This window comes from Colias philodice, chromosome 27 (assembly GCF_061535455.1).
Source record: "Colias philodice isolate Cphi_HAF_F1 chromosome 27, ilColPhil1 Martin Lab GWU primary, whole genome shotgun sequence".
Classification (NCBI taxonomy): domain Eukaryota; kingdom Metazoa; phylum Arthropoda; class Insecta; order Lepidoptera; family Pieridae; genus Colias; species Colias philodice.
This window is the reverse complement of record NC_143112.1, coordinates 5,653,406-5,673,233: the sequence shown is the minus strand read 5'-3', so window position 1 is coordinate 5,673,233 and position 19,828 is coordinate 5,653,406. Positions and strand designations below refer to the sequence as shown.

At 31.2% G+C, this 19,828-nt stretch overlaps 1 protein-coding gene across 7 annotated transcripts in view; it reads left to right on the top strand.

Annotated features, from left to right (window-relative positions):
* LOC149476653 (uncharacterized) overlaps nucleotides 1-14,101 on the top strand; it is a 75,232-nt gene extending 61,131 nt beyond the window's left edge. For 3 of the 7 annotated variants that reach the window (XM_089711680.1, XM_089711681.1, XM_089711682.1), the window contains exons 7-20: nucleotides 132-246; nucleotides 761-878; nucleotides 1,582-1,671; nucleotides 2,590-2,713; nucleotides 3,698-3,827; nucleotides 4,008-4,108; nucleotides 4,375-4,395; nucleotides 4,752-5,006; nucleotides 5,760-5,851; nucleotides 6,095-6,195; nucleotides 6,816-6,903; nucleotides 7,849-8,061; nucleotides 8,789-8,941; nucleotides 13,055-14,101. In XM_089711680.1, coding sequence (XP_089567806.1) covers nucleotides 132-246; nucleotides 761-878; nucleotides 1,582-1,671; nucleotides 2,590-2,713; nucleotides 3,698-3,827; nucleotides 4,008-4,108; nucleotides 4,375-4,395; nucleotides 4,752-5,006; nucleotides 5,760-5,851; nucleotides 6,095-6,195; nucleotides 6,816-6,903; nucleotides 7,849-8,061; nucleotides 8,789-8,941; nucleotides 13,055-13,103 — 1,650 coding nt within the window. In that variant the 3' untranslated portion in view covers nucleotides 13,104-14,101. Of the gene's footprint in view, nucleotides 1-131; nucleotides 247-760; nucleotides 879-1,581; nucleotides 1,672-2,589; nucleotides 2,714-3,697; nucleotides 3,828-4,007; nucleotides 4,109-4,374; nucleotides 4,396-4,751; nucleotides 5,007-5,759; nucleotides 5,852-6,094; nucleotides 6,196-6,815; nucleotides 6,904-7,848; nucleotides 8,062-8,788; nucleotides 8,942-12,328; nucleotides 12,407-13,054 lie in introns of all 7 variants that reach the window. The other 4 variants (XR_016317793.1, XM_089711683.1, XM_089711684.1 and 1 more) reach the window with 4 other exon arrangements.
* The last annotated feature ends 5,727 nt before the right edge of the window (nucleotides 14,102-19,828 follow it).

Here is a 19,828-nt window from a genome sequence, read left to right as displayed (position 1 = left end):
CGATTTCGATAATTCTTTTTATTATATTCCTTGAAGTACGAGGATGGTTCTTATGTAGAGGAAACGTAAATATGTACCACGGGCGAAGCCGGGGCGGACCGCTAGTAATAAATAAATAAAACATATTTCAGTTACAACAAGACAGACATATGTACACATCAACACCAAATTCGACGGCCGGTTGTATTCAGCTCTTGGGTGATAAACGACTTTTGGTTAAAGTCGTGGGTGCTAAGGATATTGGAGGTAAGAAAGAGGAATATAAACATGTAACAATTGTGTTTATATGTAATGTAATATTATATTTTTTTAAATTAAAACTGTTAAACAAAGTAAATGATATATATATATAATTATCTTTAACTTGACATGTTTTCATAATTTCACATTAAAAATAACAATATGAAATAATCTATAGGTACTAATATTATAAAGCTGAAGAGTTTGTTTGTTTGTTTGAACGCGCTAATCTAGGGAACTACTGGTCCGATTTGACAAATTCTTTCGGTGTTAGATAGCCCATTTATCGAGGAAGGTTATAGGTTGTATATCATCACGCTTAGACCAACAGGAGTGGAGCCACGGGGGTGAAACCGCGCGGAGCAGCTAGATATACATATATTTAATACTTACGTTAATTCTCACTTAATCACAAATAAAGTAAATTCGTATTGTAATGAAAAACATCGAATAATAATTTGTTAAAAACCACTACCTACTTTACTAAATACATATTATATATGTACATATAAAATTGCAGGCAAAACCGGGTGTATAGCACCATACTGTGTAGTAGAAATGGATGAACCGCCGCAGAGGAATCAGACAGCATTCAAAAAGGATACAACAAGCCCTCAATGGGAAGAACATTTTCTATTGTAAGTGTTTAACTATCTAGGTACAGGAAATTGAACCTTATTTCCAGAGAAATAGGTATTTAAATTTGAAAAAAAACATTGCTAAGGAACATAAGTGTTTTATTTGCAAAAAAGTTGAGTATTATCTAGCCTAGATATTGAAAATTGAACCTTATTTCAAAAGTACTAAGAACGTGTTTTATTTACAAAAAAAACTTGTAATTTTGTATTTTTGGGATTGTGAAAATTTTGTTTGTGATTTGGAATTCGGATTCATTTCTATTTTAGCGCTAAGTAATTCGTATTTATGGATACCAAGTAGATACAAGTTTTAAATTATATTTTCGTCGCTACTTTAAATAAATACTATCCATACTAATATTATAAATGCCAAAGTAACCCTGTCTGTCTGTCTGTTACTCAATCACGCCTAAACTACTGAACCAATTTGCATGAAATTTAGTATAGAGATATTTTGATACCCGAGAAACGGGAACGGGAACTATGCGGGTTTTTCTTTGACTGCGCGGGCGATGCCGCGGGTGGAAAGCTAGTCTGACATAAATTGTTATAAATATTCCGCTATTACAAAATTGTTTTATTTCTCAAGAAGTAGTAAGAACAAATGAAATATGTAATTTTATAACTGTAATAATAAATATAAAATAACAAAACTACTTTAATACCTAAATAAATATTTTACATGATAATGTTTATTTCACAGCGACCTATCGCCTCAAACTGCGGAATTACTCTTCGAAGTTTATGACAGAACCGGCCCCCCCTCCCCTGGAGGGGCGACTACACAAAATAGGTATGTTTATTTATATTCTTATTGTATATTTAATAAAATATATTGAAAAAGAGACTCAAAATCTATTTAAAAAAAAAAAAAACTTTCTCGTCCTAAAAATAAACAGATTTGTATGAACAATGTATGGAATAATAGTTTTTTTTTATGTTTATGATTGTAATATTAATCAAAAACTACTGAAAAACCATTGAAAATAACTGAAAAACTTTGCTCAAAAAAATTCTTAAAAAATGCAAAATTAATTTTTTCATAATTTTGACGTGACAACGTCTTATAATTCGATAGAGCCGGCTCCACGCACGAAAAAACATGACTCATGCGGCGTTACCTCGCTCTGAGGCGTTCCGTGTAAGGCTTGAAGTGCGAGCGAGAGCGCGGAACGAGCGACAAAGAAGCACAATCGGACGTTGTCACGTTCAACTATCGTCAGTAAACCGACTTTACAGACAACCAATTTTTGAAGTGAAAACTTCTTTAGCGGCGTTGGGTATAAAATCTTAAACTCGCGTCAGGACACGTGGCCTGATCGAAAAAGCGTAAGACGGATACCATTCCAAAATATCAAACATGCTCAACGTTAATAATCAAGTTTTCACTTCTGCCGGCACTCCCCCAGTGCAACCCGTCTTTTTTTTGTCAAAATCTATATATATATAAAACTCAAAGGTGACTGATATAGTGATCTATCAACGCACAGCCCAAACCACTGGACGTATCGGGCTGAAATTAGGCATGCAGGTAGATGTTAGGACGTAGGCGTCCCCTAAGAAAGCATTTTAGAAAATTCATCCCCTAAAGGGGTAAAATAGGGGATGAAAACTTATACCATGAAATAAAAATAAAATTTATCTTTTCCACGCAGGCGAAGCTGCGGGCAACAGCTAGTTGGTAATAAAACTCTATGTATCCCTATTCCAGGTTCCTAGGTCTAGGTCTAGTAGGTATAGACGAGTTACTGGCCGCACCGTCACAACGCCAGCAGATAGCGCTACAGACTCGACCGATGGAGGAACACGATGTTAGCGGCTGTCTTACTGTTGAGGTATTTATTTATTTTTAAAGTGAAACTTTTATTACATCGTCTCAAACTTTTTAGTCTGTGTAGCGCATGTCGCGTGACGGTCGGCTGCCGAGTAGGTATTAAGCAGTGTTCGGAGTCATTATCGTCCAAATACGATAATTTTGTGCCTAAGTTTCACTTTTACCGTGGTTTCATAAAACCACACAACATTTTTTTGACGTGATAACGTTTTTAAAATCGTTTTAGTCGGGTCACATGTTCAGAAACTTGTGTCACACCAAAACCTCACGAGCGCGATCGCAGGTATAACGAGAGAGAGACGGACTGATCTCCCGTCTCATCTCGAGCGCTGCTCAAGACGTTATCACGTAAACATCTCGATCGTAAACCTACTTTACAAACAACCAATTTTTTTACTAGCTGTACTTTACGGTTTCGCTCAGCTCCTGTTGGTCTAAGCGTGATGATATATAGCCTTCCTCGATAAATGGGCTGTCTAACACCGAAATAATTTTTCAAATCGGAGTAGTTTCATGATATTTCTATTTCTAGGATCAAATATTTTTACGAAAAATTAACAATTAATTATCTTTAACATTATTTGTGTCGATTTCAATCGAAATTCATTTTTTTTATTATTTTTAGTTAGTTCGATTCCCGGTTGAAGCAAGTGAATTTTCGAAAATCTTTGAATGCAGTTCTATTTCTTTTAAAAAATAAAGGAATGTTTCCTTTCAAAAAAATTTGCTATCTCCAGTATTTCAAGTACTTTCCCAGGGCCCATCGAAAATTTCCACACTGTATATAATATAGTAAAGATATTTTTTGAAGTGAAACTTCTATAAGCTCGTTGAGAGTAACATTTCAAGGTCATGGCAATACCGTCACGTCATGGGCGACGACGATTTTAGTATCTTTGAATATTGCCAAAGAAGTTTCGCTTCTGACACGTGTGCACACACGCTCTTTTTTTGTTAATCTACTAAAAATCATTTCTCCTTTCAGTTCCTTTTCATAGAGGGCGCTGATATACCAGACTTAGGATCTAAGCCAATGAAAATCAAGGAGAGTTTACGAACACTATCACCGCAAGGACAAATGACAACAATGACTAAAACTATATTTAAACAGAATGGTAAGTTTTAAATTTAAAAAGAATTAGGACGGATAAAAAATTCAAATTTTAATTATATAGTAATTTACTAAAAAAAATTGTTCAATATTGCTATATTGCTATCATTTTCATATTGTTTTATTTTTTTGCTGTACAGATGTTACAAATATTTTTAAACTAATTTATTTATGTTTTTTCTAGGTCACGAAAATTCAGCACTAACAGAGACAGCCCTAAGAGAATTAGAACGGAGCCCTAGCAACGCGAACAAATCCACACTGATCATACATTCAGTACAAAGGGTATGTTCTTTACTTTTTATTTCAGGGTTGTCAATTTTTTTTAGTGAAATTCCTTTACTAATTTTTTGTGATCTCGTGAGTTAGGGTTGTCAATTGTCACATTTGTTTTTATTTCTTTTTTTTTATGTGTTGTTTTTTTACAATTTCGAAAAGTTTCATTTCCTTTTAAGACAAGTAAGACAGTTAAGAAAATGTATACTTGTGATTTTGTTTTACCCTTGTGTGTGTGAAATAATAATTATTTTTTTGCATGTCTGTGTACGTAGGAGCCGACGAAATCAATAAAGGTGAGTTATTTTCTGATTTCTTTGCATTTTAAATTAACTGTTTTAAATTGCATTTTGGTACCTAAATTACAATAGGGTTGTCACAATCCGAAAAAAAATTATATATGAATGTAAATATGTACCGTTGTTCAAGCATGTTAGATTTAATACAGTTTTGAAAGATTTTGTGATTTGTAAAACTTTTTACTTTTTGTTAATAAAAAAACAATATTTATTGTGAAAATATTCAATTTAAGAACTCGACTTTCATTCTTATGATACAGTATTAATCTTTTATTACTGTATTAATTTTATCGTTATCACAAAATATGTTCAAAACCGCGTGTGTGTTGCCACTAACAAAATCCCATCCAAAGGTGGAAATGACGGACTCTGGCAAGTTTATTGAAGTTGAACGCGAAGCAAGCATAAAAGATAGTCCAGAAGAAAAATCAAATGATATTAATGACAAAATAAGTGAAAAAGACGAAAACACAAGTGACACAGATAAAAAATCGGAAACGGTGGAGGAAAAAAAAGATGTGACGTCATCAACGGCCAGTCCGAGCCAATCTCCCGCCAAAAGTGTAAGGATAAAAGAAAATGGCGCGAAATCAAACGGCACGGACGCGGTAATTTGTGTTTTTTTTTAATAACCACTAATTTTTGCATTTTTTTGTACATGATTGTTGTATTGGCATGATGTATTTATGTTTTGGTAGGTATTTATATAATTTTTTCATGATCGGCACATTTTTCAATTTTTGCACAAATAATTTTATATATAAATATTACAACTTTTTGTATTTGTTGTATGCTAATTCGTAAGATTTATATCTTATATCAACACACCTGGACTTTAACAGGCATATTTGGTATGAATTCACAGTTTAAAAGCTAGACCGATTAAGGGCCGATTTTTCAATGCTTGGATAAAATTTATCCGTCAAGTAAAGTATTATAGTGCCACAAACTTATCTGACCCGGTGACAGTGTCACTGATGTCGCTTTCTTTTATATAAACAAAATATTCCGTATGAAAAGTCTGTGAAAATGTGACATTTCAAAATGGCGGCACGTAGTTCCAGTTTTTGCCACCGGGTCAGATAAGTTTGTGGCACTGTACACGATAATATTAAAATGTCACGTAAACTGTCAAATACGGGCAATTGGAATACGTTTTTAAAATGGTAGTTTTTATAAATTATTCGACGAATAAGTTTTATCCAAGCATTGAAAAATCAGCCCTAAGACAATAGGAATAGATTTTTATGAAATTAAATACAGGCATACTACAAACTTTATTGGGATAAGTATCGTTTTCAAATGTTGTAACGATTATGATAACATTTTACTTTTTAATAGGTATTTATTTGTATTTCCAGCAAGGAGACTATGTAAATAATCAAGAGCCACCACCAGAGCCTGCACCAAGGCAAAAAAGGAAACGAGATTTTTTCGGAACCATTAAGAGAAGGTAGGAAAATTATTTATTGCCTTTTTTGCTAAGGAACTGCAATATAAAATCGTATAAACTTAATTTCTTAGCTAAAAGTAAACTTTCTGACAGTCAGATATTGTTATAATTGGATAAATCGTTTTCAAATGGTAACAAACAAACAAATACATATTTAATCTATAAAACACATATTATGTTTTGTCTAAATGATAACTTTTATTCAATGAATATTCACAATTTTATTCATTCATTCATTCCCAGGCTAGGTAGATCCCGTACGAGAGGCCAATCGCTCGATCTGACTGACTCTGAGATCGAGAATCAGCGCTTACGCAGCATCAGCGCTGAGAGAAATAGCCATGGTAAGTTTCAAGAAAAGAAAGAAAGAAAGATTTTTCTATACTTAACGCTAAAAGCACAGACGTAAAATGTAAATAGTAAGAAAACAATACGTAAAATTGTATATTGAAGTGAACTTATTAAAGTAAAATGTCAAGGTCATGGCAATACCGTCACATCATGGAGTAAGGCGACGATTTCGGTATCTTTGAATCTTGCCAAAGAAGTTTCACTTCTGACACGTGTGCTCGGCACATACGCTCTTTTGTATGTAATATGACTATCAAAACACTCGGTGAACATCGATAAATACAAAACAATACAATCGTAGTATATATCTACGATCCGGCTTGAAGGTTGGTCCAAAAGATTGGTCCTTCGAACCGGATCTAGTTATAAATTATGTTATTTATCTAGAGTCTAGACGTTTCTTTCCCGTAAAAGTAATGTATTTCTTATAAATTTATACGAGTTTATTCCTAAAATTTTATTGTTATTGATTTTGAGAAAATAATTACTTGTAAAATAAAATGGCGAACCCCTGACTTGTCAATTTACTTTTAAGTTCTACAATTTTAACGAAGTCCATTATATTTAGCACATTATATTACTCAAGTATAGATACAAAATATCTATATTTCAGATAAAACGTTATCACTAGCGAATAGAAATGTTTATTCCGCCGGCGCGTCGCCCGCACAGTCCGGGGACGAATCTAGGACATCGAGAAGGTGAGACTTAAGTCTTAATTATTATAATTATGTATAAAATATAATATATTCAGGTTCAAAAGTGATTTTTAATGAGATTTTTAGTAACTTTTTACTTTGTGGGAAATTGTTGTTTTGCCTTGTAACTCGTAACTTCTACAAAATAACGTTGATTTTAATTGAAAATGTAAAACTTTAAGGAAAATTAATTGATTCATATAATTATGGTAAAAAGTTAATTAGTTGTGAGCTTTTCAAATAAATCTAGAACAATTAAAGGATTCAATAAGAAAAATAATAATCACGATTTTTTTGCATGGTAAGGCTACATTATAAAAACAAATTTTATTTTAACATAAAATTGATTGAACTAAATTTAGTAGTTAGAAGCAAATGCTTTTAATAATGCCGTCTTGCCATTTTTGGCTTAGTTAATGATATACAATCATACATACTAATAAATGCGAAAGTCTGTCTGTCTATTACGCTTTAGTTTATCTGTGTATTTTTTTCTACGAGTAAAGCCGCAAGGCAAAGCTAGTATAATATAAAAAAATGCATTAATATTATTTTAATAGCAGTATCGTTAACTAATGCTATTTTAATTATTTATTTATTTGATATATTTATAATGGTAACACTAAAACTAAATATGTATTTTCTCTCTCTTTCCATCTGTCAACACACGCGGGGGCAAACGCACTGCAATATGGCAACATCGGTATTTCAAACTAATTCTTCCTGTAACGACTTTGCATGATCTAATTGGCTTTACATTTGCACTATTTTGTACATAAATTCATTTCTTCGTGTACTTTTTCAATCTCTACTATTTATCTGTAAATTTTCAAAATTGACGTTTCCAAATAATTTTTTGTACATTTTCGATTCTAAATCAACAAAACATCGCTTCAATCATATTCCAAATTGTCCATGTAATCTCGGAACGAAAAATTGACAAAAAAGGTCCTCTCTCAGTGAAGTCTCCGGATTTAGTACCGCATCAGCGAGGACGTTCATCCACGAAGCTTCCACCTTAGTACTGGAGACCATAGAAGCTGGTATCAAGAAACATTACCTTGTGCCTTTGACCGTCGCGCAGAGATCAAGATGGCGGCGGAAAGGCGTCAAACTGCACATTTATAATGAGCACACGTTCATCGCTAAACATCTTAGCGGGTGAGTTGTTTTTCTGTTGTTTTATCTGTTTTTTGTGTTGTTTTAAAAGTTGTTTATAAGGTGGTGGGTATATTTTTGGGGAAATTTAAGGGGAAAAGGTATATTTTTGTAATTTAAAATGGGTTTTCATTTTTAAATGGCTTCCTAAATAGTCATTGTATTTTTATTTATATAGTGAGATGTTTTTTTTTATGTTTTTCTGTAATTAATTAATTAATTAATTACACAGGGTTTGGTATATTTATTATTCAATAAATAAAATATAACGTGGTAAGGTTAAATTTTTTATTTAAATAGGTTTATTTAAAGCATTTGAATGTGTAGAATATTCCATTTCATTGGGTAAACTCTGCGACTATGAAATTAGCGAATTGGCTCAAAACGGCGAGTAGATTAACATTGGTGTTCCGCAGGGATATATTTTAGGTCTTCTTTTGTTCTAAGACTACATTAATAATTATTTCTACTCTATTGTACCTTTTAAGTTGTTTTATTTTAAATCCCACTCCTTCTAGTGAAACTAGAAATCTTCATATTGTAATTTGTATTGTCACATTTTCTTGATATGTATAATGCTAATGAGCCAATTAGTTTCCCACTTCTCCTGGTTTCTGAAATGGAGGGTAATGAGGTTTGCAACGATTGGCTGTAATTTTGAACCTTGAAGCCTTTTCCCCTTCTTTTGTACTGGTCATAGAAAGGTTTTATCCCCCACCTCTCGCTCCAGCGGAACGGTGTGCGAGGTGTGCAACAAGACGGTAGCGCGGCGGCTCGGCAAGCAGGGCTACGAGTGCCGCGACTGCGCCATGCGCTGCCACAAGCACTGCCACGTGCGTGTGCCCGCGCCCTGCCCGCGCTCCACCGTGCACAACATGGAGCTGTGAGTGTACACACACACACTACACACTGTACACACACACACTGCACACTGTACACACACACACTACACACTGTACACACACACTACACACTGCACTACACACCAAACACTACACACACTGCACACTATACACAACATACCAAATACTTCAAACACACACACACACAACACGTAGTTCATATCAGTTAACACAAGAGAACGGCGCAAAGAATCTTATATTACGTTCACACAATCTATGAAAATATGGACTATTTCAAAACAATTTCAGGAGAGAATTAAAAAGCTTAATGATATTCACACACACACTGTATTAATTTCATATAACAGTTACGACCTCAAGACATCATAAAATGAAATATTTAAATTGGTACATTTTATCGATTCACATTTATCCAATAAATTAGCAAAAAGAACACTGTATCCTAGATATTTTAAATTTCTAAATGATACATGCATGCTATTCAGTTTTAACCCCTATATCACACACCCGTATTTAAAAGGCACATACTAATTAAAATATTATTTTGTTGCCCTCCCGACGATGAAGGGAAAACTCGCAAGAAATATTTTACTGGTAACCCTGAAGCTATGTAGTTGCCATGCCGCCATATTTAATCCTATATCAATCACCATTTTACATTTCAATAATTAATTACATACGCTAAATTTATTGGTAAGTCGGACTAATTGGTATTAACACATTATTCATGTTTTAAATTAGAATTCACTAACATTGACATTTTTTGGGGGAAAAATATGTGCTAATTTGTAATTCTTAATGCAGTAATACATTGTCAATACAAGATGCATTAGAATTATTTTTGTTCCAATTTTAAGCAGAAAAATATTAGGTCAAAAAAAAATAAATCGTTTTTTTTTTGGTTGTCAAACTAAAATTATAGTTTGACATTTATCATCTTGTATTGCCATTTAAAAAATCATGCAAGTACACACTGTAGTTAAGCGAGTCATTTCGATAGTTTAAAGACACAAAGTAAAAAGAAATATTGGTGGCATTTTTGTAATTTATTAAACTCGGCGTATTTTGGCTTAAGCGATTTTTGGGCGACGAAGTATATAAAAAATATAATTAGACTTTAAATCATTTCATATATAGGTGAACTTTTGGCAACCCTAGCCTATAAGATATAGATTACAGACCATCTCTGATTTTTCTCAGCTTTTTTTAAATGTTCAATCTTAGAAATTGTTAATTTAAAAAATATTAAATATATTTACAATTAAATTAAATATAATTCATCGCTCAAGCCCCATTATAATTATTAATTTAATATTTATAACATTGAGCTGAAATTCCTAAACAAATAAATTTAGATATCTGCTTATATATATTTTTTTATTTCAACGCTGCAAAGGTCCCATTCCCATAGCTTTGGAAATGGAAGGTATTTTGTAATTTTATATAATTCGCGTATTTATTCAAGTTATTTTTTATCGTGAAAATCTTTTGTCCAAAATTGTTTTTATTATTTTTTTATATCTTTGTTGAAAAAAACACATTGCGCATTTCTAAACGTTTCTACGATTTTAGTGTTAATTCTAATTTTAGCGAGTGGCAATAATGGTAATGCTGAATTGAAATGTGTTGCCATATCTTTATTAAAAAAAATCTTTAAATGTACGCACATTGTACATAAATACATAATTTTATGTAACAATGTTTAGTTTAAATTTCCAATATTTTTTATTTGGAAAAAAATTACTTGTTTATCAGGTAATCGTTAAAATCCTACAAAGCGTTTAGAAATGCTTCGCGTATCAGTTATTTTATATATGTTTTTAACTTTTTATAGCTATTTGTAATATTATCATGTCATAAGCTAAGGTAGAAGCTACATCGACTGCATTTATCGAAGCTTCAATGATTAATCTTAATAAAGCTTAGAAATAACGTCAAATTATTGTCTTTTTATAAATTGTTGTTATAACGACATCGCGGTATTTAAATTTTAATATAAAACTAAGTAACTTAACCCTTATTTCGAATTTGTCCGTACCACCGGACAAGTACTTTAAAAAAATCCACCGCCCCGTCTAATTCTATTTTTGCAACAAAAAAACTACTAAGCTATTGGGAGGTTGATCAAATTTTAGTAGAAAAATAAATTTTGCGTGTAATAACCCAGAGTTTGACAGTTGGCGAAAAAATGTCGGCCAAACTGCGCACTAAGAAAGTCTTTCAGGTAATTTATTAAAAAATATTATTTTTTGCCTATGTTGCGTAGATTTTTTATTTGTTTTTTGTGAATTTAGTCTACTAACGTTCAAATAATACGATTTCATAGCTTTTGCTTACGTTATTCTTAATAATTATCGAGTTTTTCACTTGTCCGCCACACCGGACTTCGTCGAAACACCTGTATTTATTGTGTCTTACAGCTTGTCCGTCACGGCGGACCTTGTCGAAATATGGTATGAAAGGTAAAAGATTTGAGTTGTCGGTATTACCAAAACATTACATCTATTCTCAGTACCTATCAACTTGTTAGATACTTCTTATCTACCTAACCTTTACATACGACTTCCCGACGCCTTTGAGTCCAAATATAGAGCAAGTTTTCCCGAACCAGTCGCAGGAACTCAATTTTGCAAACTTACCTTCTATATCGTCTTTACCCTCGTTGCCAACACCTGTGCATAGAAAAAGAAGACTCAGAGAACCATCAGTTGTGACAAAAAAGAGACCCAAGCAAATTCAAAAGCTTTCCCTCTCTTACAAATGGAAACAGAGTACCTTTTTGTATAGAGCCCAGATAGAAGATACTGCAGTAGTTGAAGATCCTCCCGTAGTACGTTCACCTTTAGATTACTTTTTTTCACAGTTTCTTTGTACTTTTATAAAAAATAAAGGCTCTTTTACTATTATATTCTTTTACTTTATACTATGCAACTTCTTTCACGTATTCGATTAAGTCCGCTAGGACGGACAAGTCATTTTTACTAAGATTCGATAATGTCCGGTGTGGCGGACATCGCTTTTCTCCATAAGGGTGGGGGGTAGATTTTTTTTTTCTTTTTTTGGAGGTTTAGAAAAACCATGGAAACTAGGTTATACAATAAAATTTTAATAAGTTTACTATCACCTTCTCTGTCGAAATAAGGGTTAATATACTCGTTGGTTTTTTATTGAAATTTGACGTTATTTTATGCAGTAATAGTATTCGTAAATATCTTTTATAATTATTTTTTATGTAAAAAGTATTCTGTGTTTTATGTTTTTCAACTATATACATAAACTGTATTCTATGACAAAAAAAAACTGTTTTAGTATATGGTTGAAATTCATTATTACAAAATTATAATGAAATATATATTCTTGAAAGTTATTGTATAATATATATTAAAAATACCCAAACATTTTTCTAGATCCATGCTCCCAGTGCTAAATGAATAGTCAAGTAAGAGAAGACTGCAAGAAAAAAATAAAAATCCAAAAAAAATCAGGTTCTTTAAAAAATAATGTTGTAGTCTGTTCTCGTTTTTGCTTTATACTTTATAGCATGATTGTTTTTGCATTAGGTATATTAACATTTTTTATATTTTAATGAAACTTTGGTACTCAATCTAATTAATGTTTTTATTTTGTAGATAAATATTTGAAAAAGAAAGTTGCATGGCTTTTTAATATAATAAATTATTTATTAAAACGTGGCGTAAGAAATATACTACAGTTTATGATATTTTTTAAATACTATTTACTAACCACAATTGCATTATTTTTTATTGTACGCGTTTTAAGTTTATTTCTAACTACATACTTCTGTGTTTTTTTATTCAATACCTAACACAACACAAATAAAATTTTTGTTTTTTTTGCACATGTTTGATTGCAGTTTATCTATTAATTTGTTTTAAAAAGACGTGTCAACCGTTACCTTTTGTTCTATTGTCATTTTGTCTTTGAAGTGAAACTTCTCTAGGCGCGTTGAAAGTAAAATTTCAAGGTCGCGTCACGCCATACCGTCACGTCATCGAGTAAGACGATGATTTTGTTATCTTTGAATCTTTTCAAAGAAGTTTCACTTCGTGCTCGGCACACATGCTCTTTTTTATTTATTTTGAATTCAAATTAATGTATTTTTTTATTTTCAGGGCTTACATCTCATCGCCATACACGGATAAGAATATACGGATGTTGTGATCTTTTATAGAAACGTAGCTTACGCACAAATGAGCTGTTACTTAATATATAATAAATTGTTTATTAAATTATAAAAAATATAAAATATACACCCATACTATAAGTACAACACGCTAAAATGTGTAGGCTTTTTATACATATTTATTATATAAATTTATATACATCATACTTTATGAGTCGAGTATGAGATTATACATCTTTTAAATTGTTAAAATAATACGAAGTCTCGTCTCATAAAATATGAGATAGGAGGTAAGAAGTAGTTGAAAATCCTTAAATACATTCAAGTGCATATTGCGTCTATGCAGTTTGTGCTCTGTGTAGTATTTTATCTGCTTGCTATAACTATATTGGCTAATTATTATAGAGTAGTTTAGCGTCGCTAGAGCCCACCTTTAATTAAAAATTCATTAATCAAACTGTTTAGAAAATTATATCTAAAAAATTGTCCAATGTTCGTCGATTTTTCAAAATCGCTACCTCATTTCTCTTTACCGCGAAGTTACCAAAACGAAAACTTTAAACTTTTTATCTGTTTTATAGGTTATAAATAACGGTAGTGACAGTTACACACTACAGCTGTTATATCGTTATTTTGATTGTAACATAGCTATAAGTGCTTACGCACAATCTATGAAGTCCAAATGTGCAATAATTATTTACAAATAAAATCTTCTCTCGAATAATAAACTTTAATATATTTAACGCCACCAGTGTTTTACTGATTATTATATTTATTGTATGTTGTAAAACCAGCAATTTATGTGTTCTGTTATTTTATTCACAATAACATAGACAATGTTTTTTTTTTTAATTGTGAGTAATTGTAAAATATTATCGGTCGTAAAAATCTTACATGACAAATGTGTACTTTATTTATATTAAGGTTGTTGCATAATTATTTATGTGGTTATATACAAGTAATATTGTTTATAAATGTTGGCATTGTGTTTCTGTAATTTTATTTTCTTCTTTTAATAAAAGGATGCCTTTTTATACGTTGTTTTATTCCTCTATCCCTCTGCGAAATTTACTAGTTAGAAAGGAAATGACTGGTATGATTTGAAAAATTATTTCACCATCAGAAAGTGAGATTCTTGCTGTCGAGAGCGATGAGCTGCAGTTTGTTTTATTTTGTAAAATATGTATTGATTTCTAAGAATTAAAGTTATGAGATACTAGTGGTCCGCCCCGGCTTCGCCCGTGGTACATATTTCGCAATAAAAAGTAGCCTATGTCCTTTCTCGGGTATCAAAATATATCCATACCAAATTTCATGCAAATTGGTTCAGTAGTTTAGGCGTGATTGAGTAACAGACAGACAGACAGAGTTACTTTCGCATTTATAATATTAGTATGGATTAAAAATAGAATAATGTTAAGAATCTATCATCTTCAGTTTATTTTGTTAGTAGTAACACAATTAGATAAAGGTAAATTAAAAAAAAAGTGTATTTTTGATGCATATTTATTAATCTGGTAATCATAAAAAATGAACAAATTCTCATAGAAAAATTAACAAAATCTCAGGGTCCCAAGACACAAGTTTATCACTTAGTTTGGGACCCACTGTCGTAGATTAATAATTGTAAAACATAAATGGACAAATAAATTTATTTCATTTCATGCTAGCACACAATAAGAAACCACATTCTCTACTGAAACACGTCTGTTGTGTTAGGTAAAAGATCGAACCGCCGCGCGGGTGCGGCTTATCACAATATGTGTGCACAGATAATATAATTAATTAATTAATAATTATAGTGTACTCAAGTACAAACTACAAATCTACAACTCTTTGCAAACAGATGCGTTGACTTATCAAGTCGCTCTTGCGGTTGCATACATTTTATTTTGGCGAATAAAATACCTAGTTAAAAGTAGTAATAATACATTATTTCTTGTCAGTGTTTCGTTGATTTTTTAAATAAAACACCAATCAAACATCAAAACATATGTTACGTTACTAATAACGTTTTCCTATGAGCTGCACCGTCCGACACGAAAAGCATAAATTGAAAGCGCCCATGTAATCTTTCTAAGGCTGGTTTGCACCATTTCCCTTTAGCAATAACAAATATGTTAAAGTTGGTTAGGAAAAATGTTAGATGCGCTATCATGACATTTAACAATTTTATAGAGGACGTATAGATTTTAACACTAACTAAAGCCGCTCGTGTTTCACTCGTGCTCGTGTTGTTTAAGTACCTATTGTTAAGTTTAAATTGTTAATGTCAGAAGCGTCAAGTACATATCTACAAAATAAGATGAAATACGCAGTCGTAAAGCAATTTCGCAGTTTTCGCATTGCAAAAGTCATAGTTACTGTTAATGTTATTGTTTGACATTAATCTTTAACTGTAACTAAAATAATTTCTTGTTGAGTTACTTAATTTTCTTGCCGGTTCTTCTCCATAGATACTGCTTTCCGAATCGGTAGTAAATGTTAAAAATATGTAATGACGATTCGAAAGTGCTTCTAAAAGAAATTAGGTAATTGAATAAATAAATGTTCGAGTCGTTTGAGTTTGAATATGGTGCCACTGTGGGTGCCACTTAGCCTGAATCTAAACCTCTACTATAAGTACCTACTTTATGCTATTACTCAATTATTTTATTGATAAATCAATTACAAGATATTTCCTTATATTGTCTCTATTGTCTCTACTAGCTTACAGCTTTCTTTTAGAAAAATATGGTTGTTCCGAATGACGTTTAAGATGTGTTGTGATGTGTTTGGACTTTGGAGCATTTTCATACAATTAATTCTTAAAAGAATAAGCTTGGATATAGTTTGGGACCAATTTCACTGGCAAGAAGCTGGATTCATTTTTTTTGTAATTGTTTTTTTTTTTATAATTCAGTCATTCTGTTACTTCGTGAAGATTTTCACACCGATTATGAGATTAGAATATAGGTACGGGCTGAATAACTTTTGCAGAGACGATAGTAGGTAGTAATTAAATAAATTTAGTAGTACTTGAGCAGTACATGTAGAAAATAACAATGATGCAGAATCAAATACGTAATGTGCCTTTAAAAAGATTAGCTATTCGGTTATATTTTTATGTATACCTACTCATGAGATTTACTATACGCTTTGTTTATACAATCTAATAACATTTTTATCTAATTCCTCTTACCTAAAGATACTAGTATTGTGTCAAGAGAAACTATAATGTATTTTCAAACAATTCCAATAAGAATGTGATCAATAAAAATTCTGTAAGTAGTTTAGTTTTAAATTTCAGGGTTTTGTAACTCTCGTTAGGCTTGAGTTAAGAGCGAGCCATTCTTGAGTTCCGACTGCCCAATGATATATTATGAGTAAGTCTATGAGGAGTCTAGGTTGTTCAATAATTACCAGATTTAGACAAGTATTTTTATTATTTCACAATATAACATAGGAGATTCTATGTTGGGTTCGAACCAACTTTTGAGCTAACTGTTTCTTTGGTTATATTGAAAAGGTTATTTTAATTATTTCTTATTGGAATAACAGTTCTTAAAAAAATATAAGTAATTTAAAAAAATCACACTAAAATCCACTATATTTATATACTTGCTATGACTGAATATCATATTTATATATGTTTTACGTGTCAGGATTATATGAAGGGTAAAAAAAACATCAAAATTAAGTCATCACTTTATTGACTCCAGCATATGTACACATACAACAAGCTATCCGTAAACGCCATCTATTGTAATAAATACAAAATAGAAATCAAGGAATATAAGTAACATTTTGGCAGTGTGTATAAGCCTAGGCGTTCACATTAATTACTATTACGTCCAATATTCGATTCTTAGCGTGTGTAAGAAACAAAAAAAAAATCATTGTGATCACAAAAAAATAAATTTGAAAATATGTACACTATGTCACTGACTACAAATGTCGATAAAATTGTGTGATGGAACATCACTTGGTAACCTAAACTAGCGGAACATCACTATTCCGCTATTCACCTTTTATAATAACTATCGATATTTTCCTTTCTTTTATTTCACTTTTGCAAAGCATAATTTTGTACTTAATGCATAATAAAACATTAGTGACAAATAATAATTATTATAAAAGGTAAATAGCGTATTACAAACACAAAAAAATATACATAAATGACGTCACACGAAAAATCATTTAAATACTGTGATAAACGTGAGGCGCGCTCTGCTTTGTTCAAAACAAAATCTCTTTTACAAATACATAAACATACAAATACAATTGCATCGATACAAATACAATTGCCTCAATACACATACAGTTGCATTAATACAAATACAGTTGCACCGATACAAAGACTGTTGCATCAATACAAAGACGGTTGACTCAATACAAATATATAAACGTAGCGCGCTGAGACCGAAATAGACATATCATAACCAACACATGTGCGTTCAGAAAACGCGCGTGCGAAACGCCGCGTTTCCAACGCGTTTTTCCCCCATACAAACACGCAACACTAAAATCAACTAAGCGATTACAATAATTATTAGGCGTTACAATAATAATATATTCATCGAAATGGCATACAATTTTACACGTTACAATATTTTCAATATATTAAATACGAATAAATACCGATCGACAAAAATCTTTGACATAACTGAGACCAATACAAAAATTGTATAATTGTTAGTATAATCGAACTAATAATTTGGTTAGTTTTTATTTATTACGTTTCTAATACGATAACATTATACATAACTTATAGTTACAATATTTTTAAATTATAATTATAAATATCACTACATTTTAATCACCATCATTACAGTAGTGCTTTAATAAATTACTGATTTACATAGAAAAATATATAAATGCGATGTAAGTTTTCTTATTACGTGAAAATTTCTTTACGACAACGAAAAATAAATTATTTAATTTTCAATTATTGTGCTGTTAAAAAATAACGAATGACATTAAAAAGAAAACTACATATATACAATTGTTTACTTGTCTGTTTAATCGTCATAACCGATATTCTATAACTGCCTAAGTTAATTCCTCCAAATATGATAGAGAATTAACTACAAAAATCACAAGAAAAAACTCTACCGTTTAAAAAAAAAAGACGTGTGTCACTCGGGGACTGCCGCGGTAAAGCTATTGCATGCTATGCCTTCAAGCCACACCTCGTGGAGAGCGTGAGGTTTTTTCGTTACGGAATTTCTGGATTCGGTCCCCGCGCTCAAGGCCCGCGAAAGAAGCTATACAAGCTTAAAAAACTTGAAAATCATTTCTTACTCAACAACTAATATGAAGATACGTAGTATATATTATTAATTTCTCTATGTAAATCAGTATGTACGACATAATTCAAGTATTAATTCACAATAACTGAATTGTAACAAATGCTTATTCAGTCAAAATAGGATATGGAATGGCCTGGTACTAACGTTGCGAAGTAATAATTTGAAAAAAAAAAAACAAAGTATATAATTTCGATTAACGACCATAAATTATTTATAGTTATAGAAAAATGGATATTCTCTATGAATATCGTCTATGTATACCAAAGCAATTTATTTTCTTTATGGACAATGATTTTATACATAACTGCTATGATATAGACGTCAAAAATACAAAAATCCAAAAAGCAAAAAAATGTTTCTTTGATTTAGCAAATACGAATTTAAATTGATTCAAAATATCTATAAATATGTGAAAAAAAGCTCTGTAAAAGATCATAGCATTTTTTATTTTTCCAATTTTTTTTATAAAAACCACTTCAAAAAAACGTAGGCTATCTCGCTAATATCTCTTTCGCACAAAAATCAAAAATTTCTTCACAGTACCAGGCTTCGAGCACCAAAGAAAATGCCTCGTAAATCTCCCAATAGAGGATTATGCAAAAAAATCTGTCAAAAAAGAAAAAAATTATAAAAAATGGTGTCCATACTGTATAATAATATAGTTTTGTACGAGCCGTGTGTAGGCCGCCGGCCTTATCTCATTGGAATGAACTATCAGTCGAGAATGTAGCTGCGAAACGATGTTATTCCGAAGTATTTTAACCAAAATTTGAATTTAATAAAAAAGGGCTTAATGTAAGTAATAAATAATGACGTTGTTTTTTATTCTATATTTGAAGAAACAATTGTTGCACGTTGCATTAAAAAATGGTATAATTACATATTTTCACGTGAAATACTATTTTTATTAAAAAAAAAATATCTTGTATATATTTTTTTTAAATTGTTTTGAAAATAATGTATAACTTAATTACGCAAAAACTTTAACATCATAAAAATTTCCACTTTCATAGATTAAAACTAATTTCAATAAAGAAAAAAATAATAAGAAATTGCTATCATTAAAAAATACCTTCGGAATAAAATCAGCGTCACGCAACCATCACCTATCTTAACACTATGACACTTCTAACGGGGCTAATTTTTATTTAATTTCTAAAAATGTACTTCCAATACACTGTTATTTTAATTATTTTTTTATTCATTTATTCTCTAAAATACCAACCCTTACACGATTATTTGATTTTGTGCATATTTAAAAATCAAAATGGCGATGTATTGCGCGCAATTTCGAAATAACCTATTTTAGTATTTATTATTTTTTCGTTTTATGTTTAAAATGTAAAATTTAAAAACGAATTTAAACCGCATTTATTTATTTCGTTCGAAAACTGTTCGTTGAGTATGTTATACAGGGTGTCCCAAAAAGTAGTGATGAACGGAAGCTGGGAGGTAGAGGACCTAGAGAGCTA